The following is a 25,555-nucleotide window of genomic DNA, read 5'->3' on the forward strand; positions in this document are numbered from 1 at the left end:
TTTATTTACACACACATCCGCACACGCACACACACCCCCCACCCTCAGAAAGAGAGAGAGAGGGAGAGAGAGAGAGAGTGGCGGAAACGCCCTCTTTCCATCCCTTCCAAACAATTATCTCCGAGAGCAAAAGAAAATAATCAACAGCCCTGTGTGCTCGGCGGCGGAGCCCGGGAGCCGGGCGCGGGGAGGGAGGGCGATCGGCAGGCGAGCAGGGAAACGTGGCTCCTCTGCCGAGGAGAGGATTTGTGAAAAGGAGCGCTGGCCCGCGTGCGCCTCTTGTTCCCCGTGTAATTTGCAGCCAATCATCAGTAGGTGTCCACGTCCCTGCGTCCTCCTCACCTCGGCGCCAATCGCGCCCCCCCCCCCCGCGCCCCCGCCCCCAGCCTCCACACCTCCTCCCTCGCCTTTCTCTCCGCTCCCCTCCCCCAGCAACCACACACACTCACACACACAAACAGAGCGAGAGGGGGGAGGGTGAGAAAGAGAGAGAGAGAGGGAGAGAGAGAGGAGAGACTCCCCGGCTCCCTCCCTCCCTCGCACACAGCGACTGGAGACGGACGGAGAGCAACGCGCTGGGAGAGGAGAGACCACCGACAACAGCCCCGCGCTCTCACACATACACTCACACTCGGCTCTTTCCTCTCCCCCCACCTCCTCCTCCTTCCACCCCCACCACTAACACCATCTCCTCCTCCTTCTCTCTGCAACAAGAAAAAAAAAGCCATTTACAGGTATTTTTTTTTGATCCGCATATTTATTTACCCCCCTCCCCAACAGTTTGTTTACAAGTATTAAAGTTGTAATTGGGAGCTGCCAAGACACATCTGGATTTGTGTTTCTTTGTGTTAGGGGTGATGTGCAACTAATTAAAGGCAGACTGGCAGCGTCTGCAAATTCTAAGGCTCCCCAAATAAAAAGAGACTGGTAAGTGATTGTTCTTTCTCTTTCTCTGGCTTTTTTCTCTTAAATGTTTGCTGTCCGTTGGGATTGTAAAAGTAGATTATTAATGCTGGACTCCAGCAGTTAAAAACCGTGGCTGTATTAATTTATTAATTAATCTGCACCCGCCCCTCCTCCTGAATGTTAAATATGACCTTTGATCTCTATGTCTCTGGTAGACCAGACATACAATCTTAGGCATGTACAGTCATATTGTTTAAAGGCAAAACAGGATCATGAAGTATGTTTGTCTAATTTAGCTTTGGTATAGAACTATAGTTATTTCTGTGTGTTTTATTTTGTTTTTAAATAAAATGCAAACAATAGCTGTGGCTTAGGTACCTTTTTCATGCTCCAGAGATGCATTGATTAAACAATAATGACCTGGATACTGGGCACAATCATTTTTTACAGATTCTGGTGGCATTAAACCTTGAGGTGGGAAGGGGGGAGGTGATGGCAATCAGAAAAGCAAGGAGAGCTTCTGTTTGGAAACACCACTCTTGACTCTAAAAAGGGGACACTAAATTATTTCTTTCCTTTTTTTTTTTTTCTTTCTTTTTTTGGAACAAGGTCAAAAGATTGAAATGTTGAAAAATTTCCCTCCACTCAGTGTGATGATATCTATTGCATGGTTGGCATAACTAGTTTTTAACTGAGTAGCAGTTATTATGGTCTTGCAGTTACAATGTGATTCACAGAAACTGAAGCTATATCCATATTCTTGCTGTGTCTTCCCCCACCCCCTTCCAAGCATCAAGAATATTTAGCCAGGAGCATTTTGGGGGCACCCTTTGTATTGCCATCAGACCTCAGAAGGGAGCAGTTTCCCCTAATGTGAAACCACAGAGGAGGTTCCTGAGTGATTAGGGACTTGCTGTGATTGAAAGATGCCTGCTAGCTTCTAATCCAGCCTGGGGTGAGGTTCCTTATCTTGATTTACTTTGCCTAATAGGGATTTGTTTACATAAACCCCTCTTTTTTAGGGTGCCTCATCAGTAGGTCTTGAAGTTTTTGCACTTGGAGTTTGGGCATAAATGGTTCATTAATCTAATTATAAGCATAATTACTATAATTGATATCCATTTTAAACTCTGAATATTTGAGACTCAGACTACTAGGCCCCCATTTAGAATTTTCTGAACTCTACATTCTAGAGCAATCTGTGGTCTTCAAAAGATGTCACAAAAAGATATTCTGGCAAAAAATATCTGGAAACAAAGAAACTGGTTTTTAGGTGAATATACACTTTATGTCCTTGCTCTACTTCTTAAAAGGCTGTGATGTACTTCTTCCTCTGTAATAAACAACTAAAATACCGCTTCCTAAAGCATAATAATGGCCTGTAACCAGAGAGATGAATGCAAATACCCAGTTAACATTAAACTTTCCTCTCAAAAAGAGCAAAAGGGGAAAAATCATTTAAATGGTTATTTCTTTAGGTAAACAACACCTCAAGGGACCCCCTCCCTTTTACTCAATGTAAAAATCAGTGATGGTGAGAGATCATTAAGGGGAAAAAAAAAAGTCCCATGCTTTCCTCTTGTCTTGGGAAGAGACAGCAATCTCCATTAGGTATGATTGGGAATATTCTTACAGAGGCTGCAGACACTTGGTTAAAAGCCTGTGACATTGCTTGTATTTTTTTTTTTTAATTTTATCTAGTCCATCTTTCTTTTCTTCCTTTCTTTTAAACAAGTAAAACACCACCCTTTTACCCCCACCAAGCCCCACCACCAAATGGCTTGTACAATTGAGACCTGTCCTTGGTCCATTGAATTAAGACCCTAACAGAGCCAGCTGTGCTGGGATTCAAACTAATGACCGCAGACACAGAAGGACACTGTGGCAGCTGGTAGTTCTTTTTTCCCTGCCTCTTTAGTTCAGATTGTATGTGGGCAGTCTCTTAGCTCTCAGTTGTATTGTGTTTGCTTACAGTTTATACTCGGATGTATTGTAGACTTTCTCAGTACTTCATTTGCTAATTTCCTGTTCATTTTCCTCATAGGGCCATTGCTGTTTTCTACTTTACAGCATTTGCATGCCCAGGCAGCACTTGTTCACACATTTCATAATGTTTAAATGCCCTCTGCTTATAGGTAGTATCGCCCTCCCACCCCTGATTTGCATGTCTTTAGCACTCCAATTGCCCTTTTCCCTCGGCATTTGTCACCCCCGTCTTCCCACTTTCCCTGGGTATTCTGGCTATTAATACATTTTCTCAGGAGGGTTACAAGAATAGGGGGGAGGAGCTGTGGTTTGCTGTGGGGAGGGAGGGAGCAGGGGTTGGGAGTGTTGCGGGGGTAGAAATGGGGGGTCACGTCTCGATGATTGTTATGCAAACGACCTGACAGAAGAATGTGGGAGCCTTTGGTGTCTGCGGTGGGGTATGAGGGAGGCTGTTTATTTATTTTTAATCTTTTTCCTCGTGCAGCTCGTTGGAATGACTTTCTTTATTTTAGTTGTAACAGTTGGAGGATAATGCAAAAGAAGACGCTGCCTGGGAATTCACCGTCTGTGGAAATGCGCCCCAGAGAGGAATAAAGCAGCCCTCACCTTGCTCTCCCCACCCGGACCCACTTTCCCCTCCCGCCTCGGCCCCCACCCCAACACCACCATCACCCCCTTCCCTCCCCCCCATCTTTCCCCCTTTCCCACCCAGGTGTCGGACCAGACGGTCCCCACTTCCACCCTGCACCCCTTCTTCCCCCCCTGCACCATGAACACCAATGTCTGCGTGGAGCCCGGGCCGAGCCCGGAGGCCCCGGGCTTGCCCAAGGAAAGCCACCTGCCCGAGGGGGCCCTGAACAGCCTTGTGGATTACAACTCGGAGATGGAGCGCTACCGCTCCTTTGCCACCTCCTTCTACAAGACCAACGGTGGCGCCTTCCCGCAGGCGGCCAAGATCGCGCGCATCACCACCCCCATCTTCCCCAGCAGCGCCGCCGCCGCCGCCGCCGCCGCGCGCATCGGCATGTCCCCCTGGAACTGCGACAACGCGGCCACCGCCGCCGCCGCCACCGCCATGCTCTGGGGCAGCGGCGGGGGCGGAGGCGGCGGCGGGGGCGGGGGCGGCGGCGGCGGCGGCGGTGGGGGCGGTGGCGGGGGCGGCGGGGGCGGCAGGAAATCCTCCTCCGCCGCCGCCTCCTCCTCCGCCTCCTCCTCGGCGATCCTCCCCGCCGGCGGTGGCGGCGGCGGCGGCGGCGGCGGCGGCGGCAGCAGGACCAGCATGCACCACCGAAACGACTCCCAGAGGCTGGGGAAAGCTGGCTGCCCGCCAGAGCCGTCGTTGCAAATGGCAAATACTAATTTCCTCTCCACCTTATCCCCTGAACACTGCAGACCTTTGGCGGGGGAATGCATGAACAAGCTCAAATGCGGCGCTGCTGAAGCAGAGATAATGAATCTCCCCGAGCGCGTGGGGACTTTTTCCGCTATCCCGGCTTTAGGGGGCATCTCATTACCTCCAGGGGTCATCGTCATGACAGCCCTTCACTCCCCCGCAGCAGCCTCAGCAGCCGTCACAGACAGTGCGTTTCAAATTGCCAATCTGGCAGACTGCCCGCAGAATCATTCCTCCTCCTCCTCGTCCTCCTCAGGGGGAGCTGGCGGAGCCAACCCGGCCAAGAAGAAGAGGAAAAGGTGTGGGGTCTGCGTGCCCTGCAAGAGGCTCATCAACTGTGGCGTCTGTAGCAGTTGCAGGAACCGCAAAACGGGACACCAGATCTGCAAATTTAGAAAATGTGAAGAGCTAAAGAAAAAACCTGGCACTTCACTAGAGGTCAGAGGAGATGATTTCTTGTTTCCCAGTGTCTCCCCTTCCCTCCTTACTCCCCTCTCCTCTCCCCTGCAGGGCTTCTTGTCTGGCTTCCAGATGCAGTGCCCCTTTTCTGAAGCTTCATTCACGTTGTGAGATACAGTTGTAGGTGGTTTGTGGAGGGCACGGCCTCTCCACCACCCGCCCCAGCAGTACTTCGCGTGTTACCGCCCTTCTGCTAGAGAGGGTGCCCCTCCTTTTTATCTTGGAAGGGGGGGAGAATGCAATTGGTCTAAAAAATCATAAGTTTCAGATGCAATGTGGTCAGTATTTTACCTGGCTGATTTGAAATGCTCCCTCTCTTCCTTATTAAAAGAAAAAAAAAAAATCTCTGCCTAAAGAATTGGACACATCACATCCTATATGTTCATTGGCTAAGAAAGACTTACTAGTGGCCCAATTGCAACAGTGAGCACACGGTTTGTGGCACACAAGCATTTATATATTTATTTTTCACTGAAGCCAAAATACCTGGAGTCAAAAAGGAATTTTTTGCCCTCTTACAGAACAGTTTCTCTCCTGAACAGCAAAGATTATTTCTGTTTTTTTGTTTTGTTTTTTTGTCTCTCTGGTATTTTTAAAGAAAGCAGAAATAGTATAAAAAGCTGATGGTCACCCTCAATTTTTAAGGAGATATGATTTAGAATAAAGGGATGCCATTGGTTCATTTTGGGGCAGGTGATAGAGATTTTATTTTTAAAAATCTTGCATAGTTTCAGAAATGAATGATTCCTAAAACTCGGCTACAAAAGGAAACAAAGTATTTTCCTTGGGTCCTGCAATTGACAAAGTAATCACTTTATGGTTACAAAATTGCCCTATACACCAAGTGAAGTTCTGGTTGCTACCTTATATGATAAATGATAGTTTCTTTTACCAATGTGTTCTTAAAAGCAGTCATTTTACAAAGGACCACATAAGTAATTGTTCAATTAGGCTTTTAATTATGATTAATAGACATGGATGTGTTTGACAAAAATTGCATATATTATCCTGATCAAAAGAAAAAAGAGCAAAAATGGGAAATTATAGATAAATGTTTTGGTGTTATATTAAAAAAATATGGACAAGTAATCAGAGTCCCTTGATAAAAATTTTAAGAATATAATGTTAGATGTTCATGTAAACATCTAGGCATTGGATTTAGAATTTGGCAGCATTTTATGCACTGGATGGTAGGGTAAGAGTGGGTCTCCTGAGTTATGGTAAAAATAGTCCCCATACATTCTTTTAGAAATTGTGAACACTGTTTAGAGAAGTTTTCTCTATGAATAACTGTGATGTGATTTTTTTTTAAATGATAAAGATAAGGGGGGCTGATATTTGTTGCTGATCTGAATACAAAGAAGATACAGATTTTTAAAAACTTTCATAAGTCAAGGCAGATAGCACTTTGGGATTCTGAAAAAATAATGGTACTAAGTGGATATCATTATCAATTATGATCAATTGCATTAAAATATAGCACTAATTCCTTCTTATAAGAGAAATCATGTCCATGTTGAAAGTTTAACTTTACTGCAGGTGGTTTATTATATTTTCCTTAGCAATGCTATTTAAGCAAAGATAATCACAGCAACAATACAGATTTGTATATTAGGTGGCAAATTTTGAATTATTATTTTTTATTATTTTATTGTAACTTCTCTAGGTCTGGAAGGCCATGGGAAATAAATTCAGTTTATACTGAAGTTTCATAGTAATGTCCAGTTGATGAGTACTACATGATTTTTTTATTTCCTTTTGAAATGTATATGGAACTATAGATTTGGTGTTTTAGGCCCCATCTGTAGCTAGACTCATGCATCCAAATTTAGGGTATATAGTAAAGAGGGCATTGGATAATTCTGATTTCTGTACTAAGTAACCACTATGGAGGAGTCTGCTATGAGCACCAACAGGCTTTCTACACAAGGTTCTATGCTGATGTGTCAGTCTAAACATTTTTCATAGACTGTTTCTTTTTTCCCTTTTGATGGTGTTCCCACAAGCTTCTTGTGTGTTTAAAATTCTTAGTCATTTCAATAGCATATTACCTTTCTATTTTCCTTTTTGAAAATTCTCATGTACAAAAATTCTATTGATCTTTAAAAAGTGGGGCATAGATAGGACAGGAGCAAATTTCTCCCTTTGATGAATTCTCAAGATATCCAAAGTGAAGATTCCTTCCTATGGTGGCATGGTCTGTTGTTCTTTCAAGGCTAAGATTATCAGTGGAATATTATTTCGAAGAGAAAAGAGATAGTCTTTCAGAATTGTCTAAGATTCTGTCTGGGTCATTAAAGAGGCAATGACAGCATGGCTGCCTTAAATTCATGTGTAACCACAAGTTGTGGTTGTAAGAAAGTGGACACAGGGAAGAATGACAGGTCTTACATGACTGAATCAAAGCTGGAGCAATGATTTGGGGTCAGTGAAAAGTCAGCCTGCTGCCCTGGTTTCCCTCTTTAATTTAGTCCACCATCTGAGAAGGTGTTTTGGACACTGGGTAGACTGCTGTCTGAGGGACTCAATCCAGTTATTATCTGTGGATTTCAGGTGTAAATTCAATAGCTAAAATTCATTAGCTTAAAAATAAGGACACAAATTAATATCTGGATCATAATCATAACTTTTACTCTTAGTTATCACTTTAAACCTCATGTGCCCTTCCCTTTGACTTGCTTTCATCTCAAAGACTGTAGCCATAATCAGATACTTTCATGATGAGTAAACTGAGATTAAGACAAATTCACATGCAGGTGTTGGGATTCTTGCCCACAATTTTTTTTTTTTTTTAATCCCTCACTCTTCGATTCCTTTGAAACTATTTAAATCTATATTAGGGTAATGTTAAGAGCACCATTATTGTCCTAGAAATAAGCTTATAGAATCACCCCTTTATAATATTAAAAATAGCCACTAATTGTCAAAAGCAGTTATTACAAATAATGTGTGCCCCTCCATACTACTTTCCTAGATATTTTAAAAAATGTGATTATATAGGATGATCCTTATAGCCCTAAGTTATATAACAACACTTTGTCTTTTGCAAAGTGTTTACACTCACACTTAGATTTCTGATTATGAAAATCTAACTTTTAAAAAATATCCCAATTCGATATGGCTCAAGGGATACAGTTATTCCATGGGCAACCCCAGCCTCTTAGTCCCTGAACGTTGTTCAGGTGACATGATTGATCTCAGTGGGACAGCATTAGAGACCACACAGATCTGGTTTCTCTCCCATTAGTTGATTTATGGAATTACATTAGTAAGCAGTGCCTCAGGAGGTTTCCCTGCCCCCACTCCTGGCTCTCCTTGCTGCAAGTTACATACTGCCACCACTTTATAGGGAAGACATTAAGAAACTGAAAACATCAGAAGAAGAATGGGACCATAAAAAAAAAAAAAATCTTGTCTTTCTTTTAAAAACTGTTCTGCTGAAGGTGGTACAGGCTAGCAATAATAGTTCCATGAGTTAGGTTGATCTTCTAAGGGGTGTGGTGAAAAAACATTCAGATACTATCCCAAACTTGATAATTTGATTCAGTAATTTTTGTTTGTTTGTTTTTGTTTTGTTTTGTTTGGCAGGGGAGAACATATTATGATATGCTAAGTTCTAAGAACCTAAGAACCCAACTATATATGTACCAGTTGTAAAAACCTGGACAAAGCATTTTCTATAATTTGTGTAGGAAAGTGGCACCACCCTCCTGAGGAAATTCACCAGTAGCCCACATGTAAAATAGGTTTATCATTCAAATTCAGAACCTGTATAGTTAGTAAAAATTAGTTAGTAATTGAACTTGCATATGTTTTTGAAGGTTAGGGAATTTTAAAAATATTATGGAAAAAATATAAATGTTTCCTGTCATAAATTGAAACATTCTTCAATATGTCATTTTGTGTCATAATTTAAAAATGAGTTTTTAGTTTTCAAAAATTAAAAACATGCCAATACGAAACAAAAGTTTTTAATATAAAAATGTAAAAATATAATTGGATATAAAAGGAAAAGGGGAACTTTTTAATGGAGTTCAAATAATATATCAAAAAGATTGTTAATTTATAAATGATAAGAGAAAAGCTCAAAGGGGTTCAGCTTTCAAGTAAGCCACAAAACAGATGTGTTCCCAGTGCATTGAACTGTAAGGCAAGTGCAATAACGTTCTCTTTCCATCGCTAGGTTTAAGCCAAGAGACTTAAAAGTTGTTTCTGTATACATCAGGCACCATGCTGTGCATGATAAATATATAGTTTTGTCTGTAAGATAAATATAATGATAACTTTTTAAAAGAAGCATACATTTTTAATAATTCCTCAATAAAATCAGTACTTTGATCCAACCAAGCAAGCATCACGTGAAATCAAACAGTCTTTTAGATGATGATTATTAGAATTAATAAAAAAGATCAAAATTATACTATAACAATATTTGTTTGAAATAGAGACATCTTCAAGCAAAACAAAAGCAAACAATCAAAAGGTGGATAAGGACAAATTAAATAAAACTAAACTTTATACTTAAAAGTTTGACTTTAGTTAGATAAAAATATTTGGTTAAAAAAGGAAAGTCTATCTGGTGATGAAGGTAATAAAAGTGATTTGGTTTTAAAATTTTTTGATGAATAGATTTGCATATTTTGAATAGTCTTTGCCATCTGTTTTTCTGCATGAATAGTTAGGTTTTACACAGTCAGACTTATAGATTGATAGAGAAGTATTTAATAAAATAGTCTTTAAGGGTAAAAAACTTCAAAAAATGTGCAGAAAGTTTGGACATTTCATCCATATTTTCTATATTTGGAACATTGAAGACATGTTGGAATATTTGTTTGGGATGCAAAGTGAAATATTCAACTATTTGAGTATTTCCTGGGCATAGATTGAAGATGTGTTTTTAAGAAGTCTTCTAAAGTTATTAATGCCCTTAGAATTTATTGCTGGTAATTGGTCAGATTGTCCTGAATATGTAGTTCACTTTTACCAATAAACAATGCACTTTAAGTTTGCTTTGAAAAAACTTAAAGAAATGTCCTACCCTTCAATACATTTAACACAAGTGGATATGCTTCAACTTCTTATATTTAGTTTTACTTGTATTATACAAAATAATGAAAGAGAGAGGGGGAGGAACCTTGTATTTGTTATGTAGAAATATCTAACTTAAGTGAAAGGTCTAATTTAAGATGTTTATTCAAAGTTTCATTTAAATATATAAACTGGAGAAAGGAGTACCTTCAGTTTTCCTCCTGGTCTTAGGTTAATTACAGCAAAAGTGAACCAAAAATACATGGAAAAGTCTTTAATTTTTATTAGTACTGTGATTTTCAGTCCCTGATTAGAATGTCAGATAATTTTGTCTACTCCAGAAAACAACTTTTTATAAAACTTGTTTTCAGGAAAGGTTTTTTTTTTTTTTTCAATCTGTAAAATTTGAGAATTTTCTGTATGAATAGTTTTGTTTCTTCACTTGCTCTCAGTGTTTCTGCCTGTTCTTACACTTTCTCATCTAGCATTATGCTATTATCCTTAGGAGTTGCAAAGTATCAGGGGAAGGGTGCATGGGTGATTTTATCCCTGAGTCATATCTTGTTCTATCACATGCAAACACCTGTCCTGAAATTGAATTATTCTGCAGGGTAATCGAAAAGCCTCCCTCCATTCAGCATCATATGTTTTCTGTTGTTTATTGAGTTATGTTGCACCATACTTCAGATGCGACAGCCATTTAATAATGTTGAAGACTGAGCTCTGCAGGGGCTAAAAGGATCCCAGCAGGCTTGTTAACTTCTACTCTAAAACATTATAAGGAATATTTTTTCCTCTGTGAAACTTCTGGGCTTTCTCTTAATTTATTTTAAGAGCGTGAGAATTTTTGAATAGTTATGAAATTAAACTTGTGATTTTTTTCTTTCCTCTTAGTATTTAACACATCTGTTTCACTACATATCTTACTAAATAGTGGCAAAGAAAACCTTACTTTTTCAAATACCTCACTTTCAAGGTGTGTTTCTTCAGTTGATATAAAATCATTAAATAAATTGCATTCGGGAAATACACTACTAGTTTCCTTGCTTTTCACTTTAAAAAAAAAAAAATTTGTATTAGGGAAGAGGTTGTGGAAAGAATCACTACTCTCATCTAATTCACCAGTTGATTGATGTTAGGTACATTAGCATAATTTCTCTAAACTTTATTGCCTCATCAGTAAGACACAAGTAATGATGTCAGTGACCTTATGACTTTTTAATATTATATGTAGGGTAATATTTTTCAAACTATGAGATGCTATATAATTTCTCAGATCTGTTTTAAAATCATCAATAAAAAATACCTTAAGAGAACTATATTTATAGCTGTTTCACCAACAGGTTCCTTATAGTTTTCAGATGTTAAAGCTCAGGTAGACTATGCTTTGATGTGCATATTTTGATTGTTTTTTTAATCACTGAGTTTGGCAAGGATCTGGCTGAGTTCTTTGTGAAGAGCTAAACTGATAAATTTTCTTGCTCCCATGCCTGCATTGTCAAATATTCTAAGAGAAAGAGAAAATTATCTAGTGGACATCAGTAGATGTGGAGAGCCAGTTGAAATCATTCAGTGCTCTTTCTCCTTCCTTACCATAGGAACAGCATCGTCGTTAATTTCCACATCTTCTCATAGGTGCACCACAGACATGTGTATGCATGTTTCACATTGCTGACCCAATACCTTCCTTTGGCTTGTATTTTCTTTTTTTGAACAGAAACAGGGAGTTATTCTAAATGTAAATTAATGAGTTCAAGAGAATCATTGGAAAAAAGAAATGGCTAAGTGCTTCTCAAGAATTGGAGAACATCTTTAACAAATAATGGAAATTGAACATATTTAACAGATGTTGAAAAATCAGAATATGTTTACATATGTATAGTAGCATAGGTAGTAAATAACACAGGTAAATATGATTTTGAGGTGAAAGGGAAGTGGCTATGCAGAGATTTTCTTTTTCTTTTTAGTAAGTAGAGAGTGTTTGTGAAATGAAGACAGTTATTATCCAGTAGGAGAATAGGCTTGTGTTTTTATGGAAAAGAATGGCAGTGATTCCTAAAAGACTTAGAATACTAACCAAGAAAGATTAAAATAAAGGAAAAAGAAATATTCAAGCCAGGGTGCAATGCAGTATCTAGAAGGAACTTTGTCAAGGTGGAATGTGAATGTCTGTTTTCCTTCAGTATTTATAGAAGTTTTGTAGAGATTGGAAAATTTAAAAAGGGGGAAAGATAAATTTTTCATGACTTGACTCATGAGTGAGATCTTAGGCTGGAAAAGCAGATTGTCATAGTTGATGTTATTATTATTTTTACTTAAATCTTTTAAATATTTGGTAGACTAATTAGAAAGCATAACTAAAACAAAATACTTTTAAGGTGGGTAGAAAATCATATCTCATTTGTATCTCATCTGCATTTGAATTCATATTTTAGGGGACATTCTTGAGAAAGTAGATGAAAGCTTTGAACTACAGGAGAACTTCTGAAAGGGCAATTTCTTGCTCAACCCACCACAACTGGATGATTGATAGAAGCATAAAAAGGATAAAGGTCAAGAAGGAGAGAAAGAGATATATGCTTTTAGATCATGGAGAGTGATGGACATTTCTTTAGATTTTAGCAAATCTGGAAAATTCTGAAGATATATTTTCTCCAAAACTTTACATAGTAAAAATAGATGAAATACATTTTCAAACGTAGACCATATAAATTTAATTATGTAGAATAGTGATAATTAGTGGTAGTAAATCAGTGATAGGAAGATAATTTTCCTAGGGAATGACTTTTCTATGGAAAATGTTCATTTTATAGATTAAATGAGGTGAATGATGGTTTTAATGGAGTTAAAGGAAAAAGATAAAGATGAGGTGTGGATGGGTGGGAAGTGAGAAGAAATGGAATCTTCTATTAAACATAAATATTTTGCATTCCTGTTTTAGTCCCATGAAAAACAAAATAGAGAATAATGATTTGTTTTCTTCACTCTCGAATAGATGTTTTCTTTCCTTCTGTAAGGCTGCTCTATATAGAGTTAAACTCATTGTGAGGTGGAGTTGTTTTGGATTTTCCATGCATGATTTTCTTAACATGAATATGATTTTGAATGATGTGGAAGTAAGTTGTGTATTTTTCAAGCTGCGGGCTACAATACATTAGTGGTCTGTGAAAGTGTGTTGGATTAAACTACTGGTTCAGGTATGTATGTTGACCAAAATACATATGTGTGCACGTACTGGCTGCTGTGTAAAATGTCTTTCTCACTAATGGTTGTGATCAGAAAGTTTGAGAAACACTAGTAATAGCAACAATACTATTGTACAAGGAATGAAGTTGTATTTGAACCATCATTAACAAGATAAAAACTTAAATGTGTTGGTATAATAGCGTGTCTTTATTTCTGCTAGGTAGGTCTATACCCACGTTATGTGTTCATGAATGCATGGTATTATTAAGAACATAGTAAACCCTTGATGAATTGAATTCAACCGAACAAATCATTAAGTAGGAACTGTTAATCCTCTAGGACTTTTAAGTTCTGTGGATATATATGTACACATCCACCCATGTTGTCTGGCTTAAGGAACCTAAACTTTTCCATATTCCTGACTGCATTGTTTCAGTACCCTTATAATTCCCCTACTCTAGATGGGCCTTCATTCAAATGCTTGATTCCCTATTTGTATTTGCAGTCCTCAGTCGAAGCAATGGACAAATTTAAGATGATATAATTAAAATTTTTGAAAACTTCCAAAGCAATCTCACATCTATTTAAAAACCCTTAGGATTCTTCAATTCATTCTTGCTTTAGTCCTCCAACTCTAGACAAGTAGAATAGACTGATATGATACCTACCTTGGTGCCTTATGTGGTTTTGTGTTGTAGTATTAAGTTTTGCTCTAGTCCAAGGGATATTTTGCAGACTACTAGAAGCCTTTGTTTCACCTAAATAAAATAAAGTGTTATATTGGAAGAGACAAAGAAGAGGAGAGAGGAAAGAAGGAAGGGAGGGAGGAAGAAAGAAGTGAAGATGAAGGAGGGAGGGAGAAGGGAGGAAGGAGGGAGGGAGGAGGGAGGAGAAAGGGAGGGAAGGAGGAAGAAAGAAAGGAAGAGAGGACAGAAGGATGGAAGGAACAAACACAGGCAGGAAAAAGAATTGCTATAGACTTAAGGGAACTCAGGAAGGAGGAGTATGTTGGCAGATAGGATTGTCATGCTCCACGTCAGTCTTGAGTCTCCTTTCAATAAAATGAGTACTAATAGTTAATTCCTCAAATTTATAAAAAAAAAAAAAGATGTCATGGATCTGGGTTTAGATCTGCTGGAGCAACTCAGTATTGTTTCTTTTCATTTTCCATAGTAGAAATACTAGTTTCAGGGCAACTAACCAGCTTTTCTCTTCTTAAAAAAAAATAATTAATAATAATTCTCAGCTGGGTATATGGGACATGCCTGTAATCCCATTGGCTCAGGAGGCTGGATCAAGAGGATCACTAGTTCAAAACCAGCCTCAGCAATTTAGTGAGACCCTGTCTCAAAATTAAAAATAAATAAAAGGGCTGGGGATGTGGGTCAGTGCTTAAGCACCCCTCGTGCCAAAAAATAATAAAATAAAATAAATAAACAAATAAACAAAAAATTGTCTTTAGGAATAATTCCCAAATCTGCATTTAGAAACATAGAAAGGCCATGATGGCAAAACTAATTCTCAAAATTAATGAGGATGTTTAGGGAGACAGAGGTTAACCCACATTCATAAACAACTACTTGTTCAAAAATATTAGTGTAATTTTTAAGTGGTTATAAGGAGAATTACTTGAAAAATACAAAATTGAACACAGAAAATATTCCAAAAAATGATGATGAAAGGAATATTAATTATTGTACCTTATAAACTCTATGTCTCAAAAAAGTTAGGCTTATTAATTTATTTGATAGTGAACATGACAATGTTTGCACAGAGTTGGAGCACATGATACTCATGGGAAAAGAGGTAGGCTGTGAAAATTTCCTGAGGATAAATTAGAATCTGAGTATTTAAGAATGTGTTCTAGCACATGATAAGCTGTTACCTTGCTAGTGGGGAATGCTTTATAGTACATATCCTCTCAATAAGGGTAGATGAACCAAAATGTGTTTCTAAAGAGCTAAGAAACAGGAAAAAACTTGAAAATTTTTAAATCAAAGTCATTGTTGACTTTAGATTTTATTACTGGTAAAGATTGTTAAGGAAAAAATCCAAAAAAGTCAAAGTGAGAGTGATTATGAATAGGAGCATTCTGTGTGATGGCCAGCAGTTCAAAGAGAGAGAGGAGGGGAGAGAGAGAGGGAGGGAGGAAACAAAGAAATGAAAGAAGAAGACTCCAACAGCTGCATATTATTCTTAGAAATGTAGTTTTAAACAAGTACATTAGTTTGATGATAACATCTAATTGGTTGAAATGTTTGGAGTTAATGTTCTCTGAATTCCTCTTAGTACTTCATGGACTTAAAACATCTAGTGCTTTCTAGGCTGGGTCTATCCTGGTAGCTGGATACTCATCAGAAAACATTGTGAAAAAAATGAAATTTAGTAACTACAACCAAAATGTTTCTCGACTTAGCCGGAGAGAACATTTTTCTATTAAACTTATCATTTTCACGTTTCTATAATATTAAAAAAAATAAATATTCTCAAATCTGTAATAAGGACAAGAAGCCTTATACTTTAAATTACTTATGGGTGTTACATGTAACCCTTGTTTTTTAGTTGAATAAAAATTAGAGGCTATCCAAAGCAGAGCTTTAATATTCAGGTTATTACCTCAGTATTTTTTAAGTGACCTCACATTTTCTCATGTTATATAAATATTTCTTCTCTTTAATACAAGAGCAATAGAGTTTAGAGCTCACTGACTATAATCAGAACTAATCAGAATTTTTAAAATTGTTGAACAACTTTGTTCTGTTTTTCAGTAGCTAGTTACCAATGATTTCACTTAGAGGTGGTGTTGCATTCAACAGAAATTATTAGAGTGACTTCAAGGGAAGATTGAATTACTAAACTTTTATATACACACACAGATATTCAAATACACACAGATTCAGATTCTGTAACCAAATGTATTTATATGTATGTGCATATGAAATATAAACACATGAATATTCTCTGTTTAGGTCATTCTAGACAGTGTAAGTATAGATTTTATAAGCCTAATTTTTGCTTTTTGATCTCAAGTTTACTTTGAATTTCCTTTCACACTCCCTCTTACATATTAGGTTAAAAATAACTTAATATATATACATATCATTGAAAAAATTTCCTTTTTGCTTACCATGCTATGATCATATTATAGTTTATTTTTATATGTACAGAAGTATTTTAGTCACTAAACTACCCATTTATATTACAGCAAATTGTGTTATTAGTTGCGATGATGTTGTTTGAAGTATTTCTATGAAATCTAATTGGCACATAATTATACACAGCATTACTCAGGAGACTTACCTAAAGGAACTGGTTATATTAGATACTAGGACCAAAAGTGGGTGGCTTTCTGGGTCCCTTCTAAACTAGTGTACATCCTGGTGCTAGTCAGTTGTTCACTTTCTTATTAATTCAGGACCACCCCATATACACATTTTCCTTTAGACAGCTGTTTTCCTTTAGACAGCTGTTTTCCTAACTGGCTCTACTAACATTCAGACTCAACGCCTTCACAGCATGATTTATAAACTCACCTTTCTTTTTTGCCTTCTAAAGTCTTGGGATCTCAGTGGTGATTGTGAGGGTGGTCGTAGCAGTGTAGGAGAGGACAGAGGGGACGAGATTCATTGACATTAACAGGAGCAGCATCCAATAGAGAATAGATGGCAATGAAAAGGCCATTGCTATTTCTTCACAATTAATCACAGAAATCTTGGCCACAAATGTCAATGGGAGACCAAAAAAGTGGAATGCTCCTTATAATCATATTTAAGGTCTTCAAAAAATTGAGTCATAAAAATTTATCCAGTTACTTACTTAGTGCTATGGTATTTAGATAGTGCTATGGTATTCCTGTTAGTGCTGATATGATTGCTGGCTTTAGCTCACATCTAAATAATGGCCAAAATAAGGTTTGTTTATAACAAGGATTTGTAGTTTCATAATATGCAAATCTGAATTATTGGAAAAATTATTATGGTGTTATATATATCATGTACACGATATGGGTATTTGACAGGGCAGAAGAACAAAGTGAGGTATAATTTAAAAGATAGAAACTATATTTATATCAATCAACAAAGTTTTAAATCAAGTATTAATATAAAGCTTTTTAATAATAATAATAATAATAATAATAATAAAAATTATTGGGCTGTGTTTTCTTTTGTTTTTAGTACCAGGTTTTGAACCCAGGAGGACTTAACCACTGAGTCACATCCCTAACCCTTTTTATTTATTTATTTATTTATTTTCAGACAGGGTCTCACTAAGTAGCTTAGGGCCTGGATAAGTTGCTGAGGGTGGGCTCAAAATTGCATTCCTCCTGCTCAGCCTCCCAAGCTACTGGATCACACCATATCTGGCTTTGTGATTATCATAAATTAATAATTCTCTCATACTTAATGACCTTTGCTATACCAGTGCTTTCTAATAACTCTATTAGACTGATTTTTATAATACATTATTTAAAAGTAAGATTTAGGAAAATTTTTCTGCTAGATTTTTTTGAGGATATGTCCACCTTTGCTAGGTTTTTATATAATAATCATTAATTATTCAAATATTTCTATTAATGTGCATTCATTTATATTAATGTGTATATTCATGTTCACAAATTGTATATGTAACACATTGTCTCAAGTTTCTTCAAGTAGCTTTTGAAATTTTGTCAGTAAGAAGGGCAAAGAACCAATGTAACAATACTTTTGCATTTTTATAAATCAAATCAGGAAAAAAGTAGTTTTCTTACTATCAGAAATCTTTTTGGCATTTGTTCATCCAAAAAATTCCCAAAGTTTGAAAGTTTTATAAGAAGTCAGGAAAAAACAATAAGGCAGCTAAAGGAAAACAATAGCACCTATTATTATCTTTTGTCATATTTATAATTTTAGTTGGAAAAAATCATGCCTCACATCATTATTTGAGAATCAAAAATGATTTATTTGTATTTCTTTAACTCATAGTAAATGGGAAAATAGAAAAATATCTTTTGAATAGTGTAATAATGGTACCACAATACTAATTTTCACATGGAATTTACTGTATTAGAGCCATCTGTTTTATAGTAAAATTCTGAGGGTCTGGATGATTCTCTGAAATTTTTGGATTAGGAAGTATATTAAAAATATTGGAAATATACATATATATACACACACATCTATCTATCTATCTATCTATCTATATATATATATATATATATATATATAAAACTTTAGTTGTAGAAATTCTAATGTTATAGTCATCTCAACTTAAAATTTAATGCATTCTGAGACAAATTTCAGCATCAAGAATTCTTTAATTTGTTCTTAGAAACTATAGGTCTAACTTTATTAAAAGTGATTAGTTTTAAGTGCAGTCTTGTGAATTCTACTATTCTTAGAAATGTAGTTTTAAACATGTAGATAGGAATGACCAATTATTTTATTCTCATACTTACTGAGTTATAGATGCCTAATTGTTAGCTGTTAGTAGCTGAGTTCTTATTAGATGTGATGTAAATTACTTACAAGAAAATGTAGATGCACTCTTGATCTGAAGGTACCACCACGGACCTCATGATTGCTTATCAGGCACCAAAAAACAAAAACAAACAAACAAACAAACAACAACAAAAAAAAAACATTCTTAAACTGGCAGTTTTGAGGATTTTTAATGATTTTAGGCTGATTGATTATTTATTGCTGATTTAACAAAAATCAAACTGAAATTATTTCTACCAAAAACATTAACAATTTTTGTATATTTTTTAAAAAGTAAATGTAAAAATTATATTTGGGCTTGGATCATACCATTCTTTTATTCAAGAAAATTCCCTTGCTTTAGAAAGTTATTTAGGGGAGAAACAGAAGATATTCTTTTAAGCTTGAAGGTCATTTTGTATCTGGTCTGTGTGTGGATAAATTCTGTGGATTACCATGCTTTATAGCAGTCCCAAAAGGAAAGGGGGTTGGGGGGCTGCAGGTTTCTCCACAGCCTCCTGGGAGCGAGGCTGCTGTTTCTTGATGTTTGCACCTGCATGAGCAGTGAAGGCTGTCTTAAACAATGCCTATCAACTCTATTCTATTCTTTACCTCCCTCCCCTCTTCTCTTCTAGGGAAATCTGGCTTTCCTGTCACTCAGGATAACTATCCCCTGCAAGCATCACTGAGATCCAGAAAGTCACTGTAATCTCATCAAGAGTGTGATTCCCCAGCTGGGACTTTGAATTTATATAACCTGAAGGTAGCTGGTCAGGCCACTTAATCTCCCATGTTGTTGTGCTGAGCCCCCAAACCATTTAAAATAGTCCTCTTACAAAGATGACCTCATTAGTTGACAGAATTAGTGAAGATGTACCCCCAAATTTGTAGAGTAACTTATAATTGAACCCAATATTTCACCTATGAATACAGTGTTGCTTTACTCTGCTTGACTAAAAGAACTCAGTCCAGACCTCAAGTAAATTTCTAGTGAGCATAATGAAAATTGGGTAGAAGGTAATACATTGGTTTTGTGTAGCTTCTCAGATTCTAAAGAGTTTTGCTATTTTTATAACCTTGAAATGAAACTGTTAGGGAAACTGTTTTATAAATTTCTGGTGAATACCCTGAGAATTTGTTCCAATTAATGCACTGGTGATTTTCCTAATTTTTCTCACATGTTTTATTTTAGGTGATTTCCCAATTAATCACTTTAGGTTTTATGACCTTAAATATCTCAACATAAAGGAAAAATAATTCTTCAAGTGTGCATCACTACTTACCTTCTCACTTCTGCAATGAATTGTCACTATATCATAGTCCACAGTAATATCACAAAAGAGCACCACTGAGATACTATTTTATGACACATTATTTTTGCCTGAAAACCTATGCTCTGCTTTCCTCATACTTGCATTGTTTAATTTTTGGTAATACCAAGCATTGAGAAACGGTTATCTTTTCCTTTACAACAATGACCTTTGACACTGGGTGGAATTTTATAAGCTTGCTTTTTAAAAATATTGCAAATAAAATTGAGTATTAGAAAGGGGCACAGTAAGAACAAAAAAATCATAAAGGAGATTTTTAAAGTATCCTAGATTTTTAAAATCTAGTGTATCTAAACATAAGGACTTCAACTCATTTAAAAAATCTACTTCATATATTTTTTCTGTTTGTCTTCATAAACATATATGTTTATCAAGATACAAGATTACATAAGTATATATTTATAATCTTGTTTCCAGTTGGCATCTGAGAGTAAGTTGGCATCACTGCTATACATATACACATAAATGTGAATATATATGAATATATATGCACATGTTTATTTTTCATATGTGAAACCATAGATCTATAATTGCATGGATATACTTGGATCTGATTTATCTTGTTAAAAATGACTACATTTATATAAGTGTGCATACTTATACAAAATTTATTCTTAGTTGGCATCAGCCAGCAAGTTAGCATCTGGTATAAACTTTGAAGTTTTCATTTACTACATATGTGTGTGTGTGTGTGTGTGTGTGTGTATAAAATACGAATATTAGAGTGGGTATGTTATGTTTCTTATTACTTTGTGTAACTCTTTAGTAATGATTAAATAAATATAATCACAATATATAATTGTGACTTTTCAATTCAAAGGTTAATTTGGAAAAGTAGTAAAGAAATTTTTCTCACCAACTATATTCAGTGATGAGAATCCAGGTGTACACAGTGAAGTGGAGGGGCGAAAATCAATTAAATGATCAGGATAAAGAATAAAATATTAATAAAATCTACCTTACTTTCACAAGAATAGTAGACAGTTCTGTGCTTTGAAAAGACACTTCACAAGTTGAAGTTTTCATATATTTGCAAACTTAAACTTGAGCTCAATAAATTGCATATCATTAATTTATTCTTTTTTAAAAATGTTTTTAGTTATAAATGAACACAATACTCTTATTTTATTTATATATTTTATGTGGTGCTGAGGATCGAAACCAGTACCTCACATGTGCGAGACAAGCACTCTGTCACTGAGTCACAATCTCAGTCCCTTATTAATTTATTCTTAATACATTCATTTTGAAATTTGTTTTGGTCATGAGGACAATTTTTTTAATTGTTTTTTGTGCATATAGTGAAAAGCAGATTTACTTTCCAAAATGCTTATTTAATTTGTTTAAATTTCTAATTACATCTTAATTAATATACTTTAGTTTTAGATGACATTATTACAATAGGCAAATGTTAACCAAGCAACTCATATGAGACAGTAAATAAAAGCTAACCCCAATTATCAAAGCATTTGTAGTAGAATTTTTCATGTAGTTTCTGAAATACAAGATCAAGTGCTATTAACATTAAGATGTCTATGGCAAGGTGTGTGTATGTGTGTATGTGTGTATTGTCATGATTTTATATATATTCTCTCAATATTGTATATATTCTCTCAATATTTGGCAACATTTAATATATCAATTTATATTCTTCTTTTTAACAGCCATCTTATAATTTTCACAGACTTGTCAGACTGGTCTGAGGAATAAACCAATTGTTTCATTTGCCTCTATAGGAAAATATACCCATGGCTTGTTCCTTATATACCTTCATTACTAATGTGATTATTTTATGTATATCATTAGAATGCATGCAAATAGAACAGGTTAAGGCATTTTAAAGCTGAATTATGGAAATATTAATATACAGAAGAAAACTAGGTTCAACTACCAATTTATTTAACAAAAAAACACAACTCATATTACAGATAATCTTTTGTTGGAAGGATTATTTATACTTTCAGTGTAAGATTGTTATTCTTTTGCACAATCTTTTCCAGTTTTTTCCTTTTTTTTATGGTACAAAAGTGTAGTCAAGCTCCAGTGAGTATCACTAGTCAGTATCAGTTTGCTTCATATACATCAATTTGTTGAAAGTATAGACTCACTCACTTCAGTGATATGTCAGTATAGTTATCATTAGATTATTTACAGATATATTTTTAGCATTTAGTAATTGATAATGATACAGGTAATACTGTTGTGATAATTTTTGTTATCCAGCTGTAAAAGAAATTATCCAGAATAAAGAGTTACTTCACTGAATTCTGACATTAGCCTTATATAGATTGCATACATATGTATATATTGTGATTTTGTACATAAAAAAACAGTGATTTAAATTTAAATTTAAATTTTTGGTCACATCTTAACTAGTATGGTTAAAGGTAGAGTAATTCAATTATAGTCATTTTATCTGCTTTTAATGTGTATTTGTCACACATTAAAGACCACATGCACGGCTGATTATCTTTTGAAATAGAAAAATAATTAAATGAAGAACCATCAAGAAAAATGATTAATGTCAAAGGTTAACTAACAAAAATGAATCCTTTCCTATTCCATGATGGGTTTGTGCCATCTGCATGTATGTTATCCTGACAGTAAGATGATCCACTCAAAATTATACAGGCATCCTGCAAGGTAGATGAAGGTTTTAAGTATATATGTTGGCCAGTCTTTCTATTTTTGGTTAATAGCTCGAACTTTTCCTTTATTTTAATTGCTATACCTATTCCAGGCCTTATTTCCTATATTTCTAAAGACCAACATGTTTTAATCATTATTTCAGTTAATTAGCATTAAGCTTAATATTCTGATTTTCCTAATGTGCTAAGATCGAACATTTCTTTTTTATTAGATGTTGAAATATACAAGTCATTATGTTGTGTATATTGCTGACTAAAAATATTGCTGGAGTGTAAAGGAGAAAAATCTAATTTTATATTGGCATAGAAAGAAAGCTTAACTTGTTTTCTTGCTCTTTTTTTATAGAGAACACCTGTTCCCAGCGCTGAAGCATTCCGATGGTTCTTTTAAAGCAGTAGTATATCTTATTTTCAAGGCATTTGGAAATGAAGGGCAAACTAATGTCTTGTTTTAAGAAACTGCTTAGTCCATCATTGAAGAAAATATCCAGAAATTATTTTCATTTTATGTATAGGGGTTTCTTCAAAAAAATAAAAAAGAGGAAAAGAAAAAGAAAAAAAGACATAAAAATAATGTGGGAGCTTGGGGAATTGGCCAGTCTATTTCCTTTCAATACACTGATTCTTTCTTTGATGTAATTTAGATATACTAGTGAAGTTGTTGTCTATTTTGAAAGTGGCTGTAAAAAATAAGTTTGGGTAAACCCCTGCTGTAAAATCATGTATCTTTGCAAAGTACATATCTATACTTCATTTTCAAATATATGTGTTTCAGTACTGTAAACTGTACAGATAGCAGCTTGTATTTTGTGTGTTTAGACACAAGGAGACAATCATGTCTGAGCATCTATGGAGATTAACAGTTTGTACACAACAGTATGGTTCTGCAAGTTATATCTGGAGCAATAAATTTTAGCTTTAAATATTTTTTGCCAGTTGTTTCTAGAAGCAGCAACATCACTGGCACTGTTTTGCCATGCATCTTTCCGTAGAGACTCGATGCCAAGTTTTACAAGACTAAGAGAACGATGCATCCAGCAATGACCTTCAGTTGTATTGTTGTAAGAGGGGAAGATGTTATGAAAGTTTCAATTAATCTTTTGAGCACTATATTAGAGTAGTGGTTATGCACTTGCATTGCTTACAAACGAGCTGTACAGAAGGGTATACCTCCCAAATACTTAGTGTAGTTGACTTGTCTTGGGTTGCACTGTAAAGCGGAGTACTCAGAGTAGTTGGAAAAATGCAGAATCAGTTGTATAATTTTTTTATTAAAAAAAAAGAACACCCAGTGTTTTCTAGGCTAAAGTATAAAGTGTCAGATCTTAGGTGGAGAAATCCATGACTGATTTTTTTTTTTTTTTAACCAGCCAAACATGGGCTGTGTATGTTTTTGTCCTTGTTTATTTTTTGCTCTTTAAAAAAAATTTCTAGGAAAAATAAAAAACTTAATAAAGAATACCCACATGTTTTAAGTCCATGTGTGATATCAAATGGGGAGTTTTATTTTAACAGTCGAATACATTGAGGCCAGCCTTGAGGCATAGCTGGATTTAAGTTAGAAAGAGACACATTTATGAAATGAGGCATTTTGTCTCTATCTTCCTGTCTCATAGTCTCCCAGTTGGACCAATGGTCTTTCCCTGGTCACACAGTGGAATGCTTCATTGCTACCATTCCCATTCCTGTTACTGGATCCTTTCATTCCTGAGACGGCAGGGTCTGGGGAATTTCATAAATGCAAGCCAGCCCCTACAACCCCCCTCAAAAAAATTGAATGCTTCATAATATCTGGGCTACCTTTGAATGTAAGATTTGGTTTTCTTGTGACAGACTTATTATGGCTGTCTCATTAGGACAAACATTATTTGCATTTTATTTTTTGGCTAGACAATAAAAGTTATTTTCATTTTCAGGAATAAAACTTAGTTTAGTAAAAATATATAGAATATGTAATTGCCATGTTATTGCAACTTCTTTGTTCTTCACACACTAGCTGGTTATTTTAGCCCACTATATCCATGAGCCTGTTGAAACATGTTAGAAAATGAATCAGAAGAAGAAAAATAACTTGAGAGAGTAATGGAGAAGTAAGGAGTTTAACTTGTAAAGTTTTGGAAGGACTAGCAGGTGAATATTTTAAAAAATCTAGTTGTAGTTTTGAATGGGAAAAGATAACACAGAGAAGATGTTTTTAAAAAAGCAGAAGGAGCACTTCACTATTAGAACACTTTGAGGAAGAGTGGCTAAGGCACATACAAATGCCAATGTAAAAAACAAATGTGACTTAACTTGCCTAGGGTACCAATACATGGTCTGCAGTTGTGGCCACAATGCCTTTTGAGGACAATTCATTATGTATTACACCCATTTATGTTTAGAGAAGAGAATTAAATAATCACAAGCTAAAATGTGCTGTATATTAATTTCACAATAACTTTCTACTTAATGTATATTCCTTTGATGGTTTCTAGTTAGAATTTATATTTCTGCTATAGGACCAATGGGAGCTATATGAGTTCTTTCTTGTTCCATTTTTATGTTATTTTCTTTTACAGTATTTTTGTTTACCAATTTGCTAATTAACTACAAGTAAGTGAGAACTTACTTTCACACTTGAAGGGAAACTTGCCTTGTTTTTTGTAAAATGACTGTTATAAAAATGAAACAAACTTCTATTCAGGTTTTATTAGGCATACAATAACATAAAGATCTCATAGCAATGTAATAACAGTCTAAAATACATTCTGTATTGCATGTCCTGATGTGTTTTTATTTGTCTGCTTTTTTAAAGAACTAATGAATCTGTATATTGTAAAGTGTGGTGTTTTACATGTCAGTTCACTTTTTTAATGAAAGAAAATCTGTTGATTACTGAAATGGAACAGTGTAGCTTTTCTTTAATTTCTTTATATTTTTATTCTTGATATTGTTCTTTCAATCACCCACTTTCTGTTTTTATGTAATCTCTATTTATATAATGTAGGATGCATATAAAGTTCTCATTGGTGATGTTGAAGAAAAGATATTACTCTCTGGACTCCCTCTAGCATTCCTCTCCCTATGTCCACATACCAAGAACTTGTAGAACATATCATTATAATCTTAAGGCAGTAACTTGAAGGTTTACACTTTTCATTATCCTAAAATACCAATGAA

The 25,555-nt window shown here is 35.5% G+C and overlaps 1 protein-coding gene across 3 annotated transcripts; it reads left to right on the forward strand.

Moving 5' to 3' along the window:
* Positions 1–424: 424 nt before the first annotated feature.
* On the forward strand, positions 425–25,276 carry Cxxc4 (CXXC finger protein 4). Of its 3 annotated transcripts, XM_046459070.2 has the most exons (4): positions 433–734; positions 853–927; positions 3,405–4,723; positions 22,743–25,276. In XM_046459070.2, the coding sequence occupies exons 3-4, from the start codon at positions 3,662–3,664 to the stop codon at positions 22,785–22,787; spliced, it is 1,107 nt and encodes a 368-aa protein (XP_046315026.1). In that variant the 5' UTR covers positions 433–734; positions 853–927; positions 3,405–3,661; the 3' UTR covers positions 22,788–25,276. The 3 variants fall into 3 exon arrangements, with proteins under 3 accessions (XP_046315024.1, XP_046315025.1, XP_046315026.1); XM_046459068.2 differs by lacking the exon at positions 22,743–25,276 and having other exon boundaries at positions 425–734; positions 3,405–6,468; XM_046459069.2 differs by lacking the exons at positions 853–927; positions 22,743–25,276 and having other exon boundaries at positions 425–734; positions 3,405–6,468.
* The last annotated feature ends 279 nt before the right edge of the window (positions 25,277–25,555 follow it).

Source organism: Marmota monax, unplaced genomic scaffold (genome assembly GCF_021218885.2).
Source record: "Marmota monax isolate L192 unplaced genomic scaffold, Marmota_monax_Labrador192_F-V1.1 WCK01_AAM20220418_F8-fsc00002, whole genome shotgun sequence".
NCBI classification, from domain to species: Eukaryota; Metazoa; Chordata; class Mammalia; order Rodentia; family Sciuridae; genus Marmota; species Marmota monax.

What these genes read in the sequence shown, in the direction of transcription:
- Cxxc4 (XM_046459068.2), top strand. Translation starts at nt 3,662, where the DNA reads ATGAACACCAATGTCTGCGTGGAGCCCGGGCCGAGCCCGGAGGCCCCG.